Here is a 23970-nt window from a genome sequence, read left to right on the forward strand (position 1 = left end):
CTAGATGATATATTTATGGTTTCTATTTTATTCTAACATCAATTGTGGATATAAGATGTTTTTATCATATATGGCTAAACTAACCCATACACTAATCACATTGTCCCTCTCAATCATGAATAGATAATCACTTGCATTTTTTCATATTCAATTTACATAATATTGAATTCACATATATTCTTCATTACTTTTATAGTTCATGCTTAAAAGCAAACCACAAAAATCGAAATGGTATTACAAAAAGGTATGTACCCTAAACAATTCAAAAGAAGATTATCCACTCACAAAGGAAGGAATGAAGGAATAGGATAGATCCTAAAGATTTCATTTCATTTTATGTTGGAAAACAAGATTTTAATTTAGAAATTATATGATTACCATTGAAAAAAGAATGCATCATCAACAAAATTAATTTGACATGCTTATCTTATTAAAACTATTATGATTTTAGAAATATCATTACTAATTAAAAATAATAATCTAGATTCTTGTGCCTCTCTAATTGAAATATCATGGGGTTTCATGTGACTCTTCCCATCAATCTACTCAGCCTCAAAATCAAAAGTTATTATAGTAAATAATAATATCACATCAGATATTTATGTTTATTAAAACAATTTCCCATCAATCTACTCAGCCTCAAAACCAGTTTCATGTGACTCTTCCCGTCAATCTATTCAGAATCAAAACTAAAAGTTATTATACCAAATAAGAATATCACATCGGATATTTATCTTTATTAAAACAACTTTTTTAAATACCTTAATACCCATCCAAGTTTCCGTACCAAGATACCTCCTCATTCATGAATCTCTTCTACATTTTAATCCACTTTGAATAATCTTAAGCCATAAAGTTAAACATATTTACTTATATTTATGACTGAACCTTGGAAAGCTATTATGGTCACAATGCACTGGGGCTTTTGATGTAGAAAGCCTGCTTCTTTTCCAAAAGATTAGATTCCACATATGGCTAGTATATATTTTCCAAAGTCTTCTTCAGATGACTGGTTTGGCTCATTTCTTGCAAGTGATGGAAACAACCAGTGACAATTACTTTGGCGTGGATATACAGAAAGACAATGGAGTCCCCTCTGTAAACATCTGCTCTCTCTATATCTAAACAATGAGCTTCAACCTCTTCATAGATCTTGCACAGAGAAAGAGGCATTCTTGAGGCTGTAATTCTTATTATAATTATTTCATTGTCGTAAACCTCAATAGTCACATCAAGGCTTATAGACTTTCTGTCAGTTGCTGATGAATTATGATCCAGTAATGAAACCCTTAACGCCAATAGCTGGGCTTTCTTCTTCTGCAACTCTTGGGCTCTCCTTCGAAGATTCTTTATACATCTTTCCGTTTCTTCTATTATGGAGTGTCTTGCTACCTGAAACATATTGAAAGTTCCTCAAATGAGAAGTCGAGAATATTTGATCATGGATCATGTAGTATGATTCAAAATGTTGACATAAAAAATTGCAAAATAAGCATTCATTATCATGAATTGTGAGAATCTGATACAACTTTACATTTTTGCATTAAGAAAGTTAATCATTTGTCATTAGATTACCTTTTTAGAGATGGAAAGAGGCAGCAGACAGTGCAAAGTGGATAGCAAATACCCCATCTTTTATCTCCTCATTTTTTCAGAAAAGGCTACCTTCTCGTTTCTTTTGCTTTCCTTTGATTCCTCTGAATGTGAGATGATCGGCTGCGTATTTTGTAGATCCCGATCACATTGAGGAGTTGAGTCACTTGAAAAGAAGAGAGCATAGAGATCTACCGCCATTCTTATTCAGCTACAATCTCCTTCAACACGGTCTGCTCTCCAAATTTTTATATACCCAACTGGGTTAGAAGTATGACGCGAAGGGCCTCTTTTGTTTCTGAGGGGGCGACATTAAAGAGTTTGATTCTCAAATACAACTGTTTGCATCCTAGTACGAATGAGGCGTGAATGTATTATTGAATGATTGACTGTAGAATAAAACGATGTTTGCATAGTAATTTTTTACACAAGCAGGTCTGTGCCGACATAAAAAAGAGGTAGATACCTAAGTAAGTTCTATAGATTATTACTAGATATGAAATAGTTTTGTTAAAAAAGGTTTCTTTTCGTTATTTTTAATTTTTCTCACTATATTGTATATAATCTAACACGATTCTATTTAAAATGAATGTGTATTTTGTTTATCAATTTATTTCAAATGTAGGTGACATTTGACTTCTTAAGTCTTTATATATCATGTTAAAAAATATTATTATGATATTTTTTACTAAAGCATTAATACATGTAAGCTAACAAAATTATATTCAAATGAATTTGTATCTTATTTTCCAACTTCAATTACAAATCTTTGAAAAAATAATTTACTTTTGTCAAATATAACTTTTCTATACATAGAACTCTTAATCAGTATAAGAAATTGGTATCATACAACCTTGAACTACATATTTTTAATATTTCTTTAAGTTCAATAAGAACTACAAATACATGATTTTCCCTTTAGTTTTCTTTACTTGTTTCTCATACATTAATTACTGCAATATACCCTATTTCTAATCGTGTACACTGTTTTATATACTAATTCAATGCATGGATTCTAAGAGCAACCAATGCCATGGAAAATTGATCCAAAGATTTAAAAGTCTAAATTAATGATCATTTTTCTATGTTTTACACGCTATTAGGTAGTTTGTTGTATGCTTTCATTATAATTTTTTATGTGTTAACTTTGTAAGTGGTGTGTCATGAATTATTACCAAACATACAAAGACTTATTAATAAAGGGCTAGATTATAATGGGATATAAAGTATTACAAGTTTGAATCCTTTTCAATGCAAGTGCATAATTAAGAAAGAAAATGAATAAGATACTCAAGAAAAAAATAGCATTCAATAATTTTTCCTTAATAAAATCAATAATATATAGTTCATATAGCACTACTTGATATAGATAACACCAATACATCACATGGGCATTAGAAAAAAAAGGATTAAAAATGACGAGACAAAAATTCAAAGATAAATATATTTTCAATCAAATTTTTGTAATAGATTTAAATTACAAAGTTAACAATTGTATAACTATGTTTGATGAGCCCATTAAGGGTCACCTATTATATTCAACCATAACTGATCAGGGTTACTACATTCAAGGGTCAATGAATATTTTATATAAAATAGGTTTGAAATTTAAGCTAGGGATCTCTACTATTATAAATAGATAAACAAGTCAATCTAGACACATCCCTTCCATATCCATATCCCGTAGCTACGTTCCTGGTTCTGGTTAGAGACCCCGGTGTTGGTCCATAACCAGTTCCGAGACGTGACCGATAGGAAGAGTCTGACCGATCGGGATGCGGTAGATCCAGCCACAGAGCTATCAGTTCCAGTTCCAGCCCCTACGGGGATCCGGTTGCCTATAGATAAGTAGGGGCCGTTAAGTAAGTTGATCAAGCTGCTGACTCTGTTGATTATGCAGTTGCCCTACAATTCTATGGGCTGCTGAATTCACTCACCCCCCCACCCTTAGACATTGAAATCTAAGTATTGAAGGTCAAGTAATTATTTCATGAACTAGTGGATTATATTTCTCTTTCATGTCACTTCAAAACATTAGGATTGGGGAAAAGTACTCAAGTGAATCAATTATCCCTTCCATTACAATATATGACATTATAGTTAAGAAAATTTATCAAGAAACAAATGATAAAATTAAGGCTCTAGGTATGAAAACTCATGTTTATCATACACATATAACTATGCTTTTATTACTAAGAGAAATCCTTTAAGTAAACTATTAGGTTGTTGTGAATAGAAGATAGACTTTACTACAAGATAAAATTCTATTATTTGAAGACTAATGGTGGGAGTGGTGGTGATGATAGGGGTATGGTTTTGGGCATTGGTAGTAAGGAGGAACATGTGGAAAATGATGAAGCAGATGATGAAGATGGGTGTCTAGAGAAAGAATTTAAATGGATAGCTATTGTTGTTGTTCATCCACTAGTTTTTAATGCACTAGTGTTCTTCTTCATTTGGGATGAGGAGTTATTGGGTGCCTTTCTTCTTGTGTTCCCTTCTAGGTTTTGGGGTCTTCTATCTAGCTTGTGGTTTCTCAATTTTGGGTTGTTTTTCCATGTCATTAAGTGGTTATTGAGTTGTTTTGGTGGTTGGAGCCTCTTCTTTCCCTTTTTATTCTCTCTATGGTGGGTGTCTCTTCTTGCTCAATTTTGTTTTTCTTCTCTTTCCACTGATGGTGTGTGGGTGTTTCTCTAGTCTTTCTCCCCCATTTTAGGTGGGGTTTTCTCTTCTTGCCTCAACTGGGGCTGAGGTCCATCTTTTTTTTTTTTCATCGTGTCTTCTTCTTATTGAGGTAGAATCCCTATTGAGGTGGAGATTCATCATTTAGTTTAGGATTTCTACTAGTGAGAAGTTTTTGTCTATTGTAGGACGTCCTCTCCTTCTAGTGTTTTGTTGGGTGGATGGATTGGGTTTTTCATCTCTTAGGTTTCATTGTTTTGGCTATATTTGGTGGCTCTATTTTGGATTTTTTTGTTCCATATTTCTTATTTTTGGTAGTTTTGGTACACATTGTTCATAGTTGTGGTGTTGGTGTTGTCTTGGTTTCTCCATCTTTGAGTCAATAATTCTACCATTCATGTATAGTAGATTAGGTTTTTCTCATCTAGCTTAATTCTAGCTTCTTTGTTCCTTCATCTTCTTGGCTTTGTGAGAGGCATTCATAGATTCTCCTTTTTTGTGCTATGCCTTTCTCTACATGGGGTTTTAGTGACTCTATGGCTATTCTTTTTGGTGGTTTCTTTCCATCTATCTTGGTGAAAGGGTGATGTTGTTACTATTTGTCTATATTTCTTAATACTTCTGGCATCTCATGTTTATCATATGTTGGTTATATGGTTGATCATGTTATTTTTTAGACATATAGGTGCTTTCTCTCCATTTAAATTTGTATTTTCATTTGAATTGGTTCTTTTCTCATCAAATGCACCTACATCTTATTTCTTGGTGATTTTTGGTTTCTTTTCTCCTTTATTTTTTGGCCCCTTTGGTTGTGGCTCCATTCAAAATCCTTTTGAATTCACCTCTCGCAATTTCCTTCATGCCTATGATTTTTACATGAAGTTTATTTTATGATATGACTTAATATTTATGGCTTTGGTTTGAGTTCTATCATGCTTTTTTCTAATAATAAAAAAGTAAACTATTGTATTCTATCATCATATTGAGTCATCAAGAAATAATTCCCTCCCCTCTGAATCATTAGATGGTTCATATTGTTGTCATTCAAATTTTCTATGTTTTCAATTTAAACAAGTTATAATCTTCTAAGAAGTGTGTTGAACATTGATCTTATAATAATAAAGGCGGTGTTTTCTAATCTTGGATAATTTTTATCACAAAGGAAGTAGCCTTGCTAGAAGACACTAAATAGTGATAATGTGTAATATAATAATACTAAGTTATTGAATACTTAACCTCATTATATGGTGCATGAGGCTAATATAGTTGAAAATGGCATATGTTCTTTGAAATATCAACAATTACTATATATACTTTGGTTAAGTTGTAAAACTAGAAATTGTTAGAAAGTAAGTTCCGCCAACACAACTAAGAAGGAGGGATGGGGGGAATTGGTTGAATTCTTAGACAACATAAATTAATATATCAAATCTGAAATATATAACCAATAGATGTAACAATGAAAAGATAAAAATAATCCATAATAACACAATATTCATTAACTTTGGAAACCCTTAATAGGAGTGAAAAAAACTAGTAGGAATGACGCCTACAAGATGATGTATTACTATAAATATTCCTTGTGAAAAGGTAGGACTATGATATGATCCAACTACATACAATTAATACATGTAGTCCTTTTTAGGAGAATTTGGATCACTACTAGAAGATTCCAACATGTTTAGTCCTTCTACAATCATATTAGGAGGTGATAGGAAGTCAACTTAACCCACTATCCAATGTTTCAAAGTTCTCTTCACAAAATAATTCTTAGGATAACATGTCCAAGGGTGAAATAAATTAGAAAATAACTTATTTTCCAATAAAGTTCCTTCAAACTTATCAACAAATCATCAATATCATTCACTACTCAAATCTCATTAAATTCACATCCAAATATCGCATAATACAATGATCATATCATTACAACACATATGACACTTATTCACATTTACAACCAAAGAACATAAGAAACTAATTGAGCTGGACTTGAGCCTTCCCCAATGTAAAGTTAATAATATAGGACCTCTTAATTATGTTACATTACACATTATACTACAATTTCAAATTCCCAAATAAATATAATTAAAATTTGCATTTCAGGGAATAACCCATATGTTATGCTTTGTCTATCTTCATAAACTCATCACTAGCATCTTCTACCTCAAAAATATCACCGTGAAGTTGTCTCTAACCATAATCAAGCCCTCTTAATTTGATATCACCTTGCCAAATAGATACAATCTAATTACCAATAAATTGTTCCCGACAAACTACATTCTAACAAGTTTTCAAATAATCTGCCATAAATCGCACAAACGTAAAAATTAATTTTTGTGAACAAAGATAACTCATCAAGACATATCCAAAAACATGATTCTAAGCACATAGAATATAACTCTGCAACCTCTAACCATGCTAACTAGAAATCTTTCTACAACTCTAACCGACATAACCAAAATGCATATATGTTAACACCAATAATAAAATAGTCATCAATGCAACACATAAGAACTCAATCATGTCTCCAACATACCAAAGTACTCCCCCAAAGAAATGTCATCACAATTAATACTAGAAATTCCCCCCCTTTGGCATTCATGGGATCATATGATGAAAAATCAGATGCCAAAAATACCAAAATATAAAATGCTCTACCATTGACATCAATAAGTTTATTTTTACATTTATTATACACAAAATAATCTCTTTCATACATTAATATATAAATTATACTCCCAAATTGATCTGGTGGATAATTTTAGTGAAAATTGAAGTGTCTTCAAATCTCCAGATTTTTGCACCATCAAAAATATCTTAGCATCCTGATTCCAATGCAACTTGAATAGAGCAAAAAGGAGTCTATTTGTGCAAATTACACTCGATCAAAGTTCTGGTCAATAGGTAGACCAAAGGGCTAGATAAGGGGTAAAATCAAACCATCTCAAAAGTGGTCAACAATGGATTTCAAAATGAAGAGCCTGATGAGAGCTTTCCACTGGCGTTCATTTCATCAAAAACTGACTTGATATGTGAAAGTTATGGCCGTTTCAATTTTGGAGGCAAAATGTAATGGTGATGATGTCATCATGATATCAGCAGCTTAGGTGATGACACATGTCAAAAATATAAGCAAATAAAATAGTGCCACATGGCACCTCAAGCTCAAATTTGGTCATTTAAAAAATTTATTGAGGAGGTTTGAACTTTGAACCTCCCTTTTCCCATTTTTTCTCCTTGCCTCTAAGCCACGTAGAGTTCTTAACAATCACCTAACAAACTTTCTATTTAAAGTGTTACAGCCACCGACTTTAGTTTAAATGGCCTGCTGATTTAAACGCCTGACCCTATGGCGGTTGTAAAAAATATGTGGCCATTGTGCCACGTGTTGGGTTTTGTTATATATAGGGCATAATTGTTATTTGAATGGAAACAAACAAACTACCCACTTTTTAAATATCATTTATTTGTTATTTTATTAATAACTAAACCCCATAATTGTATAAATGCCAAAATATAAAAATGGCAAAGGGCATTATTCGAAGGGGGCATTTTGTTTTATACCCTTAATTGGTTTTGAGCCAATTTAAGAAAATTTTATGTATAAAAAGGAAGGGGGTAGGTCATTTTGAAAACATGAAATGGAAAGCAAGGGACTTGGAGAGAAATTGGTCTTGGTGAAGTTTTTTCAAAGGAATAGAGAGGTCTTGTAAGGATATTTTTGAGCCATTGTTGTAGATCAGAGTTTTGTTGCTGCCGAAGTGCTCGAAGGAATGGACTTGGTGTATTTGTAATTGATTTCGGAGAATAAATGGATTGATCTCACTCTATTGGAGCAGACTCAGAGATGTAGTCACATTTGTGGTGAACTCCAAAATCAAACTTTGTTTGCACTTTATATCTTCTTTTCTCTCTCAATTTTGTTTATTTCTCCTCAAGTTTTTTGAGTTTTGATGCTTAATTTCATTTATGTATAAATGTATTAAGACTTCCGCTGAGTTGTGTTTTTAATTAAACATTCAATACTGCAATTAGTCTAGATCCATACATCAGATCACAAATAACTATATAAGTTTTTTCATCTCTTAATCTCCCCCATTGACATTGAGAATAAAGGTGGCATTATGACAATTATTGAGGTTCACTCATCTTGAAACACAATCTAATCAAAAGCCTAGTGCCAAAATAGAATGTTATACAATACATAACCAAATAGTTCTTAATAACTCTGCTAAAAAAGTGGCTACTCCCCCAAAGGAAGCATCACCAAATATGTAGTCTAGATGTAAAAATATGCTCCAAATATCCTAGAATGATAATTTATTGCCTCAACTACTCTAGAGAAGGTTGGGGAATAAACCCTAGCATACCTCAAGGCATTGAAAAATATCTTTAGCCAAAGGTTTAGTGAATATAATTTTTATTTGTTCCTTTGTGCTAATATACTCTAATCTGATTTACTTCTCTTCTATCATCTCTTTCAAGAAATGAATACTTTATTGCAAAGTGCTCAGTCTTTGAATGAAACACTAGATTATATGACATGCTAACTATGCTTATGTTATCAAAATCTATGATAATAGGCCATGGAAGCTAAATAAAAATATATTTCAATATTTGTTTCATCCAAATCATCTAATTAGAGTTATTTGTTATACTACATACTCTTCTTCAACTATAGATTGTGATATGAAATTTTATTTCTTTTTATCCATGAAAGTGACCCCCCTCCTTAGAAAAGTGTTCCTTCATTTGTACTCTTTCTATCATCTGCAGTCCCTTCCCAATCTACATCAATATATGTACATAAAGTAGAATCATGTTATCTATCATACTATAATTCATAATCTAATCTTCACTTGAAATATTTAAAAATTTCTTCTTAAGATTTCTAGGTATGTCTCTTTAGGATCTTCTTGGAATATTGCCATAGTTCCAACTACATTAGCTATATATAGTTTTCTATTTTTTAAATACTACAATCCTCCTATAACTAATCTATATTTCATTTTTATTGTACTCGAAGACTCGTCTTTTCTTGACAATTTTCCTCCTATAACCATAGGTTCTCTAGTTGGCTTACAATTTTTTAATCAACGCCTTGCAAATAAATTCTTCATATATTTAGTATGCGATATAAAAATTCCATCCTTTTTGTGAGTTATTTACAATCATAAGAAGTATTTTACCTCACCAATCAAACTCATCTCTTCTAAACATTTCTTACTTTCTTCATCATTTCCTCCAAATATAATGTCATCAAAAAATACTACAATAATCACTATTTTTTGTAAATTTTTCCTTAAATACATGTTATCCTATGCATTACCTTTCATAAATTTACCAAAATTTTGAAATAATTAACCAATCTTGCATACCAAGGTCTTGTTTCTTTCTTAAATTCATATGAAGATTTTCTCAATCTACAAACCATAGCTTTATCTTTAGCCAATTGAAAGCTATCAAGTTGTTCAATATAAACCTATTCCTTAATTTCTCCATTTAGAAATCTTAGTTGACATCCATATAATATACCTTGAAATTATTGTAAGATGCGTATGCCAAAAATATTCATACTACTTCAAGTCTGGAAATAGGAGAAAAAAATTCCTTAAAATCAACTCAATCTTTTTGTGCATAACATTTGCATACTAACCTCTCTTTGTTTTTTACCATTTCTTCTTGATCATTCAACTTTTTTTTGAATACCCATTTAGTGCCAATAATTTTCATATCTTTAGGAAAATCAATTACCATGTATTATTCTTTTCAATTTGTTCAAGATAGTCTTTCATAGTCCTTCTCTAAAATTCATTATTACATGCTTCATCTATTGTCTTACCTTCAACTTTTGATAGCAAATGAAGTTAATCTCTTACATGATTTCTTTTCAAAACCCCTTTGTTTGTAATTCCAATAATTCTTTTTTTAGGGTGTTTTCTTGCTACAAACCTTGGTGTCCTATTCTCTAGTTTCCTTCTTATATTTTGACTTCTTCTCTAGGTTCTTCCATTGTTTCTTTAGCTTGAAAATCAATATAAATTTCATTAAATGGTCTTACTTTTGAATTTTGATTTTTAGGCCTCTAATTTTTATTTATATCCACATATAAATTATAACATGTCCTTTGATTAATTCTAAAATTCTTGTCAACTTTTACATTAGTTCTTTAAATAGTAGTTCACTATCTCTAATTAAACAATCTATACGCCTTTCTTTTCAATGTTTATCCTAGGAAAATGCCATCATCACTTGTTAGATCAAACTTTCCTATATCATCCTTTCTTTTGACATTACATTTAATTCCAAGGATTCTGAAGTATTTCATAGTAGGTGTAAGCCTAAAAAAAAATTCATAGGGTATCTTCATGGTACCTTTTCTAATTTGTATTATGTGTATTATATATAATGTAGTGCTCACCCCTCTCATAAAGACATTTGATACATTACCTTCAAGTTCTTAAAAATTAATTCCACCAAGATAATTGAAATGGTGGGGATCATGTATCCAATTAAAACAACTTTTATTAACAACATTAAATATTAAACATGTAATCAATAATTTCAACAACCATAGCAAGATCAACATACACAATTACACTAGATTTCTAAACTAGGGAAATCCTTCATCAAAGGGAAAACCATGGTGTGGATGGTACCCACAAAATTATGCACTAATATATAGGTTTCTTATAAAAGGATGGACACTATTAGGATTCAATAAAATACATTTAGTATATATATGACCTTGTTAGGAGACTTTGAATCCCTTTCGAGGAGATTCCAATCCTATTAGGAGTTGCACCACACCTATTAGGAGTTTTGGAAGGTAGAAGGACTCACTATCCAAATAGAATCAAAGGAAATACAACCAAACTCATTGTCCAACTAGCTTTAGTAAAACCCTTCATAGAATAATACCAATAAAAAACCATCCAATGTTATCTCTTTTCCAAATATAGTCTCCCTGTTAGCTCATTGCTCCTAATCTGCAAAAAACACTTCTATGATCTCAATATATGCAATGTCAAGTTCACTTGATCTTACATCCATGTTTCCTCATTCACATTACACATACTTCACTTAAAAATAAATAATTCACACTTAGCCATAAGGATAATAACTTACCTTTATACCAAGTCCACAAAGTAATTAATTGTGTTTTCCTTTAGGATTTTTCAATTTACAAATAATATAGGACCACATTAAGAGAATACAATAAACATCACATTACATATTTCATAATTATATTACACTATCAACTAACCTTCTTTACAATCCTTCACACGTATAATATCAGACTTAGTATAATTGACCTAGCCATCAGGTCATTTCGTCTTACTTTATCCAACTTTGGTTAACCAGATTCTATCTCTATTAGGATATATAATCCAATTACCATAAATTACTTCTCAAGAACTCTATCAAAACTCTTTCTTCAATAAATCTTGAATAGTTGTCAACTATATTCATATTTCTACATGTGAACTTAGCCACATCATCAGGATACTCTATAAAATATGTCCTCAGTTGTGCTTATCCCAATCTTCAATCCTCAAAACTCATGATCTCAATCTCTATCTATTTCTCTATTAGTATTTATTGAATCATTAGTGTGTTGAATAAATGACAAACATAGTCATGAATTGTACATAAAATCATGCTAACTATCTCCTTAGTACTCCATAAATGCTAGGATACTCCCCCTTAGGAATATCATTAGCATTAATGCTAACTGTTTAGTGGTAGAATGGAAGCACTTTAATAAGATATAGGTTTCTACTTTACATGGTTATTAATCTATTCAAATACATGTGAGAGAGAAAGAGGGGAATTTCCATACATTATTCCACTTATGATACAAATTATATTATCTAGGACCAAAAGGGAGAAGGGTGCTAATACTAAATTGAATTATGAAGGGCAACAAAATACAAGGAAATATACTCTTTATCCCTTAATAGGATGATATGAATGTATATTGAACCAATTTCTTAAGTTATGTAAATGTAGATGCTATGTAGATATAAATCTAGGGTAAAGATATAAAGGGAGATAAAATATAAATGACTCACCTTGACATGTGTAGAAGAAGATGTATTTTTTCTCCAAAACAAAAAATAAATAAACTATATTTGAATATTTGTCCATGGACCTCATAATAAAATGATGAAAGTAAAAAAGCTATAAAAAAATCCCAACAATATGAGACTGGAGGACTAGGTTAACTTGGGAAGATGTCTTGTGACCAAGCCGACATAGTCTAACTATATGCAACTAATGAATCTAGAAAGTTTATGAACAATAGGTTCTAGGTTTGTAATCCTTTTCACTCCTAATGTGTTAATAAAAACATTAAAGAAAATTTTGGAGGTTAGGGTTAATTGATGAGGTCTTGCCTTGGTCAAACCCTAGGTTAAGGAAATAACTGTAATTTAAAATGTAAATAGTAAGAGAAATTCTTGCATGTAGTAGATCTTAATAATATAAAGTGAAAGATACAATTACCTTCAAATATGCAGTTGACTTTTATATGTGATCAAGTATGTAAGTATAATAGCCTTTACTCAAAGAAACCATAAGGAGATAAAAAAAGATAGAACCCTTATATATGAAAATGTATGTGACATATCATAGATGAATAATAGAAGAAATTTAATTAATTGTAATGATGAATCTTCTAACCTTGGAGCCAAACTACACTACCACCTTGAAGGAAGAAACTTGATGCAATAAGGAGATACTTGGACTTGAATGCTTGAATAATAATGCCTTGAATGCTTTCTTTCTTGTGGATTTCTTGAGAATGACATGATATGAAAATGAATCCCACAAGCCTCCTTTTATTCTAGTTTTTTAGTGGGAAAAAAAATAAGGATGATGAAATAATGGGCAAAAATTAATTAAACCATCGAGGCCTTTCAAGCCCTAAACTACATAACTACTCGGGACTAGGTCAACCTAGGTCTACTTGGTCTAGGACAAGGTCAACCTAGGAGGCCTCAGTGAACCTCACTTGACCTATTCTATAATAGGTTGAGTTGAGTCAACCTAATTCCTGAGGTCTAGTCTAAAGTGCCATAGAAAGTATTAGGAAACGGTGCAAGTGAAACTAGAAGATGCTGAACTAAACATGAGATATGATCAAAAGGGTATCAAAAAAACTCCTAAAAGACCATGTTGGAAAGAAAGAGTTTATGAAGAATAGTGAAATGAAAGAGGAGATGAGAAATGAAGATGAAAACCACTCTAAGGAGGGCTAAAAGTTCTTAAAATTAAGTCCAATTATTTAAGACAATACATTTATCCCACACTTTAGTAGAAGTATGAGGCAAGTCAAACTCTTGGTATAGGAAGGAGAGAAGGGAGAAAATCTCAATCAAGGTAGAAAATAAGAAAGATTATGGACATAAGCCACCAAATCTAGAATCCTAACTCTATTCCCATGCATAAGAGAAAAAAAGAAGAAAAAAAGAAATCCAACAAATTAAAAGGAAAACAAAGCCAAAATCAAATAGTGAAAGGGAACTTAGCTAAGGAAATGTCTGATTCACTAATATCATATTTGGAAGGCTATTACAACACATAAGAGACCATACAAGAAAGGATAGAGAACCAAAAAGTAATGCTTCCCTCATGACTCTTTCTCTCCAAAATGAAAGCGCGTGTGCACGCGCGCACGCACACACACACACACACACACACACACACACACACACACACACACACACACACACAAAGAGAGAGAGAGAGAGAGAGAGAGAGAGAGAGAGAGAGAGAGAGAGAGATATAATATCATGTTGAGTAAGGTTTATTTTCCTTAGCATAAATAAAAATGAGGGAGGATTGAATGGTCTATTAGGTTTGTGTTCCTAATAGCCAATCTTAATAAACTAAACAAAAACCATGATCAAATGGTTTAGAGGATTTGTGTGCCTGATAATCAATCTTGCATACTCGTTCGCAACTTATGCATGCCATGTCTATAGGTACGTGTCCACTCATTGATTAATTTAGAAGTATGACCAAAAAATGCAAATTCGTGTGTGTTACCCTAGTGTGTCACACATCTACATACTTGTGGATAGAATTTTCTCCCTCTCCTAAGTTGTTCTGTAAAACTAAGGGCTAATTGAGCCCATCCAAAATGTTCTTTGAAAAACATAAGAAAACATGTTTAATGTGTCATGTAAAAAACAAAAAAATGATTTCCATTTTTGTGTCAAAAGGAATGTTGATGGTATAAATCCTATGAGAATAGGCCTGGGGGTTTGACACATTTTTTGTAAAATTGGGGCAACACATCATACCACATATGTGGAAAATTTTGACCAAAACAATGTTGGTTGATGAGAAAAAATTTCCAATTGGTGAATATTCACCACTAAAGTGAACCATGTCTATCATAATTACAAATAAGAATGGAAAAATAGGGTTTCCTTGCGTAAGGCCTCTAGATACATCAAAAAAATCCCTTTTGGGTCTCATTAATGAGGATATACATTTTAGGAGAGGAGATACAATTGAAAATGAGATAGATCCACTGACTTTAAAAACAAAATACTTACATACATTTTCATAAACATCTCCAATCAACCTTGACATATACTTTTTGAATATCTAGTTTGACTAACATATGACGGGTTTTGGTAGAGTAAACTAAGTGAATAAATTCACGAATGATGATAATCGCATTCATGATAGATCTACCTAGGATGAAAACTCTTTCCTCCTTTGAAATGATGATTGGGAGTATGAGTTTCAACCTATTGGCATAATCTTTAGTAAGGATGTTATAGACTTTTTTACAAATAGCTACAGGTCTAAAATTGTCAAAGTGTGATGCTTCATTATTTTTTGGGATGAGGGGGAGAAAAGTATGATTTATTTATCTTAGGAGATTGCTAGAGTTTATGGTGCCTTCAATTGCTTGCTACAACTCATCACTGAAGAAATACCAACAGTTTTGGAGGAACTTGTCCTAGAAAAAATTTGGAATAGGGGCCTTATTTGGATACATCTAAAAAAAGAGTCATTTTAATTTCTTCTTTATTGAAATTAATTTTAGAAGTGCATTGTTCTCATTAGTTACTAGTTTTGCAATTTTGTTAAAACTTTCTTATTATGTAGTTAGATTAGAGAAATTTCAATTGTTAAGAACCTCCTTAAGTAATTTATGCCTTCCAAAGCTATATCCTTACATTCTTCCACCATTATACCTTGGGAGTTTATAGTTTTAGTGATTTTATTGGTAGAATACCTCATCTTAGAAATGTATGGAATAACTTGGTGTTTTGGTCCCTCTTTGTAACCCATATTTCTCTAGATTTTTGTTTCCAAAAAATGTATTATCTATTAAGGAGGTTAGCTTGCTTCTTTAAAAGTTCTTCCTCCTAGAAATATAGATCATTTTTCATACCCTTCACAAAAAAATCTTTATTCAATTCCATGATACCAAAATCCACATGTATTGAGTTCTTCAAAAAATTTGAGAAATGATATTTTATTCCATTCTTTAATTTTAAGTTGTAGGTGTTTCAATTTAGATAGAAAGAAAAAAATCTTGGTTCCCTAAAATATACCTCATTACATTAAATTTTGTAGGATGGAAAGGAAATTTTTATCTTGAAATGACATGATTTTACTTTTTTGGCTAGGTTTGGCTTCTTCAAACCTCAAGTATCCTAGAAAATGATATGAACCATAAATTTTGATAATGAAAAGGAAAGGGAGGGGAAGCTATTCACCCTATCACTTAACTAGTTTAGGTGACTTTCAATAGGGGTGAAATGAACCATTTTTTAATCTGAGACACACATTGTATGTCTAAAATTTGAGCACACTTCTATGAGTCAATATATCCAAGATTTCTCAAGAATGAGGTTTCGAATGGTAGCTCATAGCTCTCTATTCATGAAGTGCAAGGGTTTTTAGTGGAGGCCCTCAACTTGACCTATTTTATGCCCATGCAAGTACACCATAAAATGAGAGATTCAAAGATCCAATATGCATGAAAATGGAGATGAAAACCAATCTATATGATAACAATGCAAAACAATGCAAGAAAGGAAATCTAATCTATGAAAGTAAATAACAATGCAATATTAATCTATGAAAACAAATATGGATCTAAGCTAATATGAAAATGCAAGGATGGATCATGATGATGGAAGCCATGGATGCATGAGAGAAGAAAATAAGAAGATATAAGTTCTCCACAAAAAGCTTTAATGCTCACGCTCTTCCAAAAATTGCTCTCCAAACCTACGACATAACAATAGAATAAATGCGGATGTTCAAACCTACAACATAACAATAGAATAATTGTCGATGTATAATCATGCATGTGAAAAATGAGGAGAGGGCTCTCCCTTATAAAGAAGAAAAGAGAGGAGGAAAATTAAATGAGTGAAGAAGGAAAAATTAATTGATTTAATTTTAATTTATTTCATTTCCTTTTTCCGGTGGGATTTTATTTAATTAAAAGGGAGCAAGTTCTTTTAATTAAATAGGAAATATTTAATAGAATTAAAAGAGGAATCTTCTTTTAATTCAAAGGGGATTTTATTTAATTAAAAGGGAGCATGCTCTTTTAATTAAATAGGAAATATTTTATTAAATTAAAAGAGGGGTTTTTATCTTAATTAATTAAATGTCGACGAATTATTTAATTAAAAGAAAGGTTTTCTTTTAATTAAATGGGGACTTATTTTATTTAATTGAAAGGGAGATTTTCTTTTAATTAAATAAGACGTAGGATAAAATGATCAACCTTAGAAATGAAATAATCAAATTTGATCAAGAAAATTGATTTAATGAAATATTGCAAACCATTTGATTCAAAAAATTGATAAATTGATAAATTGAATAATGGGGGCCCATAATTTATGCAAACGGCATACATTTGCACCCCTTTGACCAATATGTGATCGATTTGGGAACACGTGTAGTGAAAGAAAGAAATTGAAGTGTGAGGTCAATTTGGGATCACAAAAAAACCTAGATGTGTGGTTGATTTGGGAACACATCAAGACAAAGAATACAAATAAATTTTGACTTAAAAAAGTCAAGGATAAAATTGAATCAAGGATTGAAGTTGATAGGTCCTACGCCTTTTTCAAGCTTTTCACCACTTGGAATTTTATTTATTTTTTATTTATTTATTTATTTATTTTTTTTTTTGGAAATATATAATATTATTGGAGTACATCAAAGTACTTATTACTAAGTTGTCACTAAGACAATCATTTTTTAGGACATTTTCAAATTTTTAGAATTTTCACAATATATCATTTTATTTTTTGGATTTTTGAAATATATCATCTTTTTGTATTATTTTAGGATCAATAAATATGTGCAAAGATGCCCCCAGACAAAATGGGCATCATGGATAGAACTTCTTTAGATGCAAGTCATTGATAGGATTAGGGAGCTGCTCTCTCTCTCTACTGTAGATAGTAAATAGGCACTAGACCCAAAAGTTGTTGTAATAATGTAAGGTCCAAGCCAATTAGGTTCAAACTTACCCTTGTGATCTCTATTATGTTGATTCTTAGGATTTACAAATAGGACAAGATCTCCCACCTAGAATTCTCTAGGGTGAACCTTTTTGTTGAATGTTTTTGACATGCACTTTTGATAGATCCTCATATGGTCAAATGATACTTGACACTTCTCATCTAGAAGTTTTAACTCTTGAAGTCTCATGGTGTGATAATCTTCGTCTATAACTAAACCTTTGAGAAAAACTCTAAGTGAAGGAATTTTAACCTCTAAAGGTAATATTACTCTAGCACCATATGTAAGGGCAAAAAGAGTAGCCCCAGTAGGAGTGCAAATACTTGTTGTATAGGCCCACAAAGTTGGATTTATCTATAAGCACCAATATCTACCATTCTTATGAACTATTCTATGCAAGATTTTAAGAATAGTTTTATTTGATGTTTTTGCTTGAGCATTTCCTTGTAGGAAATAAATAGAGGACCAATGTTATTTTATCTTGAATTCCTTATAGAGTTGCTTAAGGTCCTCATTTTTAAATTGGCCTTCACTATCAGTGATAATCTTGGAAGGAACTCCATATCTACAAATAATATGATTCAAAATAAGTAGAGAAACTATCTTGTCCAAAGCAATAGAAAGTGGGTCAACTTCTACCCATTTAGTGAAATAATCAGTGGCAATGATAATAAACTTGTGTCCAGATGATGAGTTGGGATGATTTTTTGCAACAAGATCAAAGGACCAGCACTAAAATGGCCACTAAGAAATAGAAGGAATGAGCTCCCTACATAGAGCATGTATTAGGTTACCATGTGTTTCACACTTTTCACATGAGTTTGCAAAAGCCAGTGCATTTGTCTACATCGTGGGTCAATAGTACCCTACCCTACAAAATCTTTGGGCCATGGAAAAACCATTAGAATGTCCCCCATAGATACCCTCATGGATTTCAACTAACGCTTGATAAGATTATTCCTTTTCTAAGCATCTAAAAAGTGTTCCATCTGGAATCCTCCTATACAAACCACCAGCAATAAGGGAACGACGAGAGGCATTTTGAATAAGGTTACTACATTCATAGCAGTTAAAGGTTTCAAGTATAAATCCATCATGAAGGTATGAGTAAATGGCACCACAATGGGATGAATCATGACCAACAAGGATACAAATAACATGACTTTCTTGGGAATCATAGATTGGGTGATGATGATCTTCCACTAGGAATTCAAATTTTGATTCGTACTACTCTAATTGAAGAAGTGAAGCAAGTGTAGCAATAACATTAGTCTCCCTATTTTCTACTTAAGAGATTTTTTGAAATGAGATGAATGTGAAGTAGAGGCTCAAGGAATCGACTATTTTCTTGTAAGGTACCAATTTCACATTTTTTGTTAGACAATCATCATTGACTTGGTTGATTATTAGCTATGAATCTCCATAGATGTGTAACTCTTTAATTCTCCATTCTATGGCCATCTTAAGTCTATTTGTTAAAGCTTCATATTTAGCAATGTTGTTTGTACATGGAAATAATAAGTTGTAAGATCTATAAATCATGTACCCATGAGGAGAAACAAACAACACACCAGATCCTAAACCATTTTGCATAAAGGACCCATCAAAGAAAATCTTCCATGTTCTTTCAGTCATATGCATGATGTGCTCATCTGAAAAATCAACTTGAATAGGTGCATCATCTTGTAGTGGGAAATCAACCAATTGATCTACTATGGCTTGTCCTTTGATTGCTTTATGCTCAATGTACTAATGTCAAACACTAAAAGGATCATCATCCATTTAGCAAGTCTAGCTATGAGGGAATCCTTACTTAGTAAATACTTGAGTGGATCTATTTTTTCTATGAGGTGTATAGTGTGTGCAAGCATATAATGACACAACTTTTGGGAAGAAAACACAACTATGAGGCAAGCTTTCTCAATACTGGTGTAATTAACCTCATATGAAACAAGAGTATGGCTAATGTAATATATTGCTCTTTCTTTCCCATGTTCATCAAGTTGAGCTTGCAATGCCCCCAAAGTAGATTCTATTGATGAAATGTATATGATAAGTAGTTTCCTTGGGATAGGAGACATTAAAATAGGAGGATTTGCCAAGTATTTCTTGATCTAATCCATGCTCCTTTGGCATTCATAATTCCATATATATTTGAATCCTTTATGTAAGTTCATGTTGAAAGGTTGAGCTCTATCTGCCAACTATAAAATAAACATCCTTATAAATTGAAGACATCCTTGAGGACTTCTCATTTGACTAATGTTTTTAGGAGATGGCATATCCATAATTTCTTCAACTTTTTTAGGGTCCACCTCTATCCCTTTTGCTGAAATAATGAATCCAAGTAATTTTCTAGAGGTGACTCCAAATGCATAGTTTTTGGGATTTAACCTTAGTTGAAATTGTTCCATATGATCTAGAATGACATCTAAATCATCTAAGTGTGTATTTATTTTGTTAGACTTGGCCAAAATGGTTGTCATAGCTCATTGATAGGTAGCTCATGCATTATTTTAATCCAAAAGGCATAATGTTCCAACAATAGGTACCCCATGCACAAGTAAATAGAGTCTTTTCTTGATCTTCAAGAGCTTTCTTAATATTATTATATATGGAAAAACCATCCATTAAGGAATAAATCTCATAACCTCCAATCATATCCACTATCATGTCTATATTAGGAAGTGGAAAATCGTCCTTTAGGCATGCTTTATTAACATCTCTAAAATATGTGCAAACTCGAATGGTTTTGTCATGTTTTGAAACTAGTATAATGTTTGATATCCACTTAGCATAGTCAATAGTTCTTATGAATTTTGCACCAAAGAGGTTATCTAATTATGCCTTGACTAAGAGAGCTATGTGAGGATGCATTTTTCTCATTTTCTTCTTAACTAGTTTAACACCTAGAGCTATGGATAAGTGATGCATAATAAGATTGGAGTAAAACCCTAGCATATCTGAATAATTCCATGCAAAATTAATCTTCTTTTCTTGTAAGAACTTAGTATAGGCTTCTTTTTCTTGTGATGACAAAGACTGAGCCAAATATTCATCCATACCCAAATTGACTACTTGTGTTGGTTCAATAAGCACTAAAGATCTATCTTGAAAATAACTAGGGAGAAAATCAAGTACGTCTTACTTAGGCACCTCAGAGAGGTTTTCACCATTGGATTCATCCTTTCTTTTTACTATTTTTAGTTCTGACAAAGCCACATAGTGGTTTTCACTATCATAACTTGTATTCTGACACCTCACAAATGGTGCTTTTCAACATCACCCCAATAGTATTTTTCAATACAACCCCTAACATTGAGTATTTTTCAACACTTATTGGTTTGGTCTTACCCAATTTTGTCATGTAATCTTACCTATTTGCAAGGATTTGATCCTTCTCCTTGAAACTCAATATAAATTAACACACTTACATTTGCAAACATGAATGCTTTATGTTTGAGCTATGTCATGATCTTTTCTTTGTGTGTTGACTGTTATTGATTTTTGTTGAGTGTCCTTGTCTAATAAGTCTCTTCAGGATGCATAGCTAGAGGATTTTGGTCATAGGGAAAGTTTTTATGCTTGTGGGTGTGGTCTTGAAACTCAAGAGTGTGTCTTGTTGTCCCCTTGAAACACTTAGGAGATTTGAGGCATCATCCTTGATTGTATTTGCATAACCATTATTATGGTCATCCTAGCATGTATGCCTCGATGAGGCATATATTTTATTTGCTACATTGAATTGGGTAAGCTAACTTCAAAGTCATCTTGACCTTTATGTCTTTGATGCTTATGTTAGAATCTTTCCACATTCCAATCCGATGCCAATCACATTCATATCTTCATAGTTTCACTTGTAACTAGTGATGATTGTGTGATTTTTTGATGTCCACTAATAATGGCCCAATGATGAAAATATGTTCTTTAACATTCTCTAATGGATGATGAACACAAAATCCTATGTTACAGTTGCTCTATTTCAAGTACACCTTTGCATTTTCATGTAGCTTGTATTATTAGACTTCGTGTTAGTTTGTATTTTTAGTTGCAATATGAGCTTGAGAGGGTTTTTCCTTCATCTTTCTTGTGGACTTTTAATCAACTGTGGTCATGTTTTGATCTTCATTTTCTTATCTTCTTTCATGTTCTCAATTGAAATTTATATCTTAAATAGTTGATTTATTTTGGGGCATTTTATTATTATTATATTTCTTTCTTTCCATATCTTCCAAACTTTTATATTCCATTTTCTTTTACCCAACTTCTTTTCTTCTAATTCACCTTTGGGGCATTATATTTCATGCTTGATGACGTACTTTTGTTTTGTGATTCTTATATTTTGCATCTTACATCAAGAAATTTATCTTTTGTTTGATTTGATCAAATTTATCAATTTGTTGTTTCTCATGTATCTCATTTTGATTTTGATCATGAGGGGGCAGTACCTATCAACTTGAATCCTTGATTCAGTGTTATCAATTTTATCCTCAAATTTTTAAAGTCAAAATTTATTTTTATTTTTGTCCTAATATGTTCCCAAATTGATCACACATCTAGGTTGTTTTGTGTTCCCAGATCAACCTCACACTTCAATTTCTTTCTTTGACTACATTTGTTACCAAATCAATCACACATTAGTCAAAGAGGGGCAAATATATGCACCCTAAAATGGTTGCCTAGACTATGGGCCCCCATTATTCAATTTATCAATTTCCTAAATCAAATGGTTTCCAATATTTTATTAGAATAAATTTCCTTGATCAAATTTGATTATTTCATTTCTAAGGTTGATCATTTTATCCTAAGTCTTATTATTTTTTCTGATTGGTAAATGACTGGAGCCTAGATTAATCATTATTATTTATTGGAATTAATTATTATTATATATTAATTGAAGGTAGATTCAAACCCAAGACCTCCCACATGAGAGTCTTGCACATTACCATTACATCGTAGGCTTTTGCCTTTATCCTAAGTCTTATTTAATTAAAAGAAGATCTAACTTTTAATTTAATAAAATAAGTCCCCATTTAATTGAAGGCAAACCTCTCTTTTAATTAAATAGTTCATCCACATTTAAATAATTAGGAGAAAAGTGCTTCTTTTAATTTAATTAAATATTTCCTATTTAATTAAAAGAACCTTCTTCCTTTTAATTAAATAAAATCCACTTTGAATTAAAAGAAGATTTCTCTTCTAATTTAATTAAATATTTCCTATTTAATTAAAAGAACTTGCTCCCTTTTAATTAAATAAAATCTCATGTGAAAAAGGAAATGAAATAAATGAAAATTAAATAAAGTGCTTTTTCCTTCCATCATTTAATTTTCCTCCTCTTCTCTCCCACGTGAAAATGGAAAAGAGATAAATGAAAATTAAATAAATTATTATAATAAGGGAGAGCCCTCTCCTCATTTTTCATATCCACGATTATACATCCACAATTAGTTTATTGTTATGTTTTAGGTTTGAACATCCATGATTATACAACCACAATTTTACTATTGTTATGCTACAAGTTTGGAGAGTGACTTTTGGAAGAGTTTGAGCATTAAAGCTTTTTGTGAAGAATTTTTATCTTCTTGTCTTCTTCTCTCATGCATCCATTGCTTCCATAATCATGATCCATCCTTTCATTTTCATATTAGCTTAGATCCATATTTTTTTTCATAAATTAATATTGCATTGTTATTTCCTTTCATAGATTAGATTTCTTTTCTAACATTCTTTTGCATTGTTATCATATAGATTAATTTTCATCTCCATTTACATGGATATTAGATATTTGAATATCTCATTTTATGGTGTATTTGCATGGGCACAAACTAGGTCAAACAAAGAGCCTCCACTAGAAACCCTTGCACTCCATGAATAGAGAGATATGAATTGCTATTCGAGACCTCATTCTTGAGCAATCTTGGATATGATGACTCATAGAAGTGTGCTTAGATTTTAGGCATACAGATGTGAGGCCCCTAGAAGCAATAATAACTAGATAACTCCAACTCTTTCAAATGTCCATTTTTCTGTCAAGCCTATCTAGTTCTTAGGAGTTTAAATTTTTTTGTTGGATAAGGATAATAATAGAATCTAGGGTTTTTGAGGAAGCATTTTAGTAAGTGTTTCTTACATGGGCCATAGAAACACCTAATGTTTTAGGATGTAATCTTCATT

The 23970-nt window shown here is 31.6% G+C and overlaps 1 protein-coding gene across 1 annotated transcript; it reads right to left on the reverse strand.

Annotated features, from left to right (window-relative positions):
* Positions 1-851: 851 nt before the first annotated feature.
* Positions 852-1837, reverse strand: LOC149547723 (uncharacterized). The gene is made up of 2 exons (XM_089794792.1): positions 1576-1837; positions 852-1392 (listed from the first exon to the last, which is right to left on the reverse strand). Exons 1-2 carry the CDS (start codon positions 1630-1632, stop codon positions 976-978), a joined length of 474 nt encoding a protein of 157 aa, XP_089650918.1. The 5' UTR covers positions 1633-1837; the 3' UTR covers positions 852-975.
* Positions 1838-23970: the final 22133 nt, after the last annotated feature.

The sequence above is a fragment of the Cupressus sempervirens genome, chromosome 7, assembly GCF_028749045.1.
Source record: "Cupressus sempervirens isolate cs-2001-9-10 chromosome 7, ASM2874904v1, whole genome shotgun sequence".
Classification (NCBI taxonomy): Eukaryota; Viridiplantae; Streptophyta; class Pinopsida; order Cupressales; family Cupressaceae; genus Cupressus; species Cupressus sempervirens.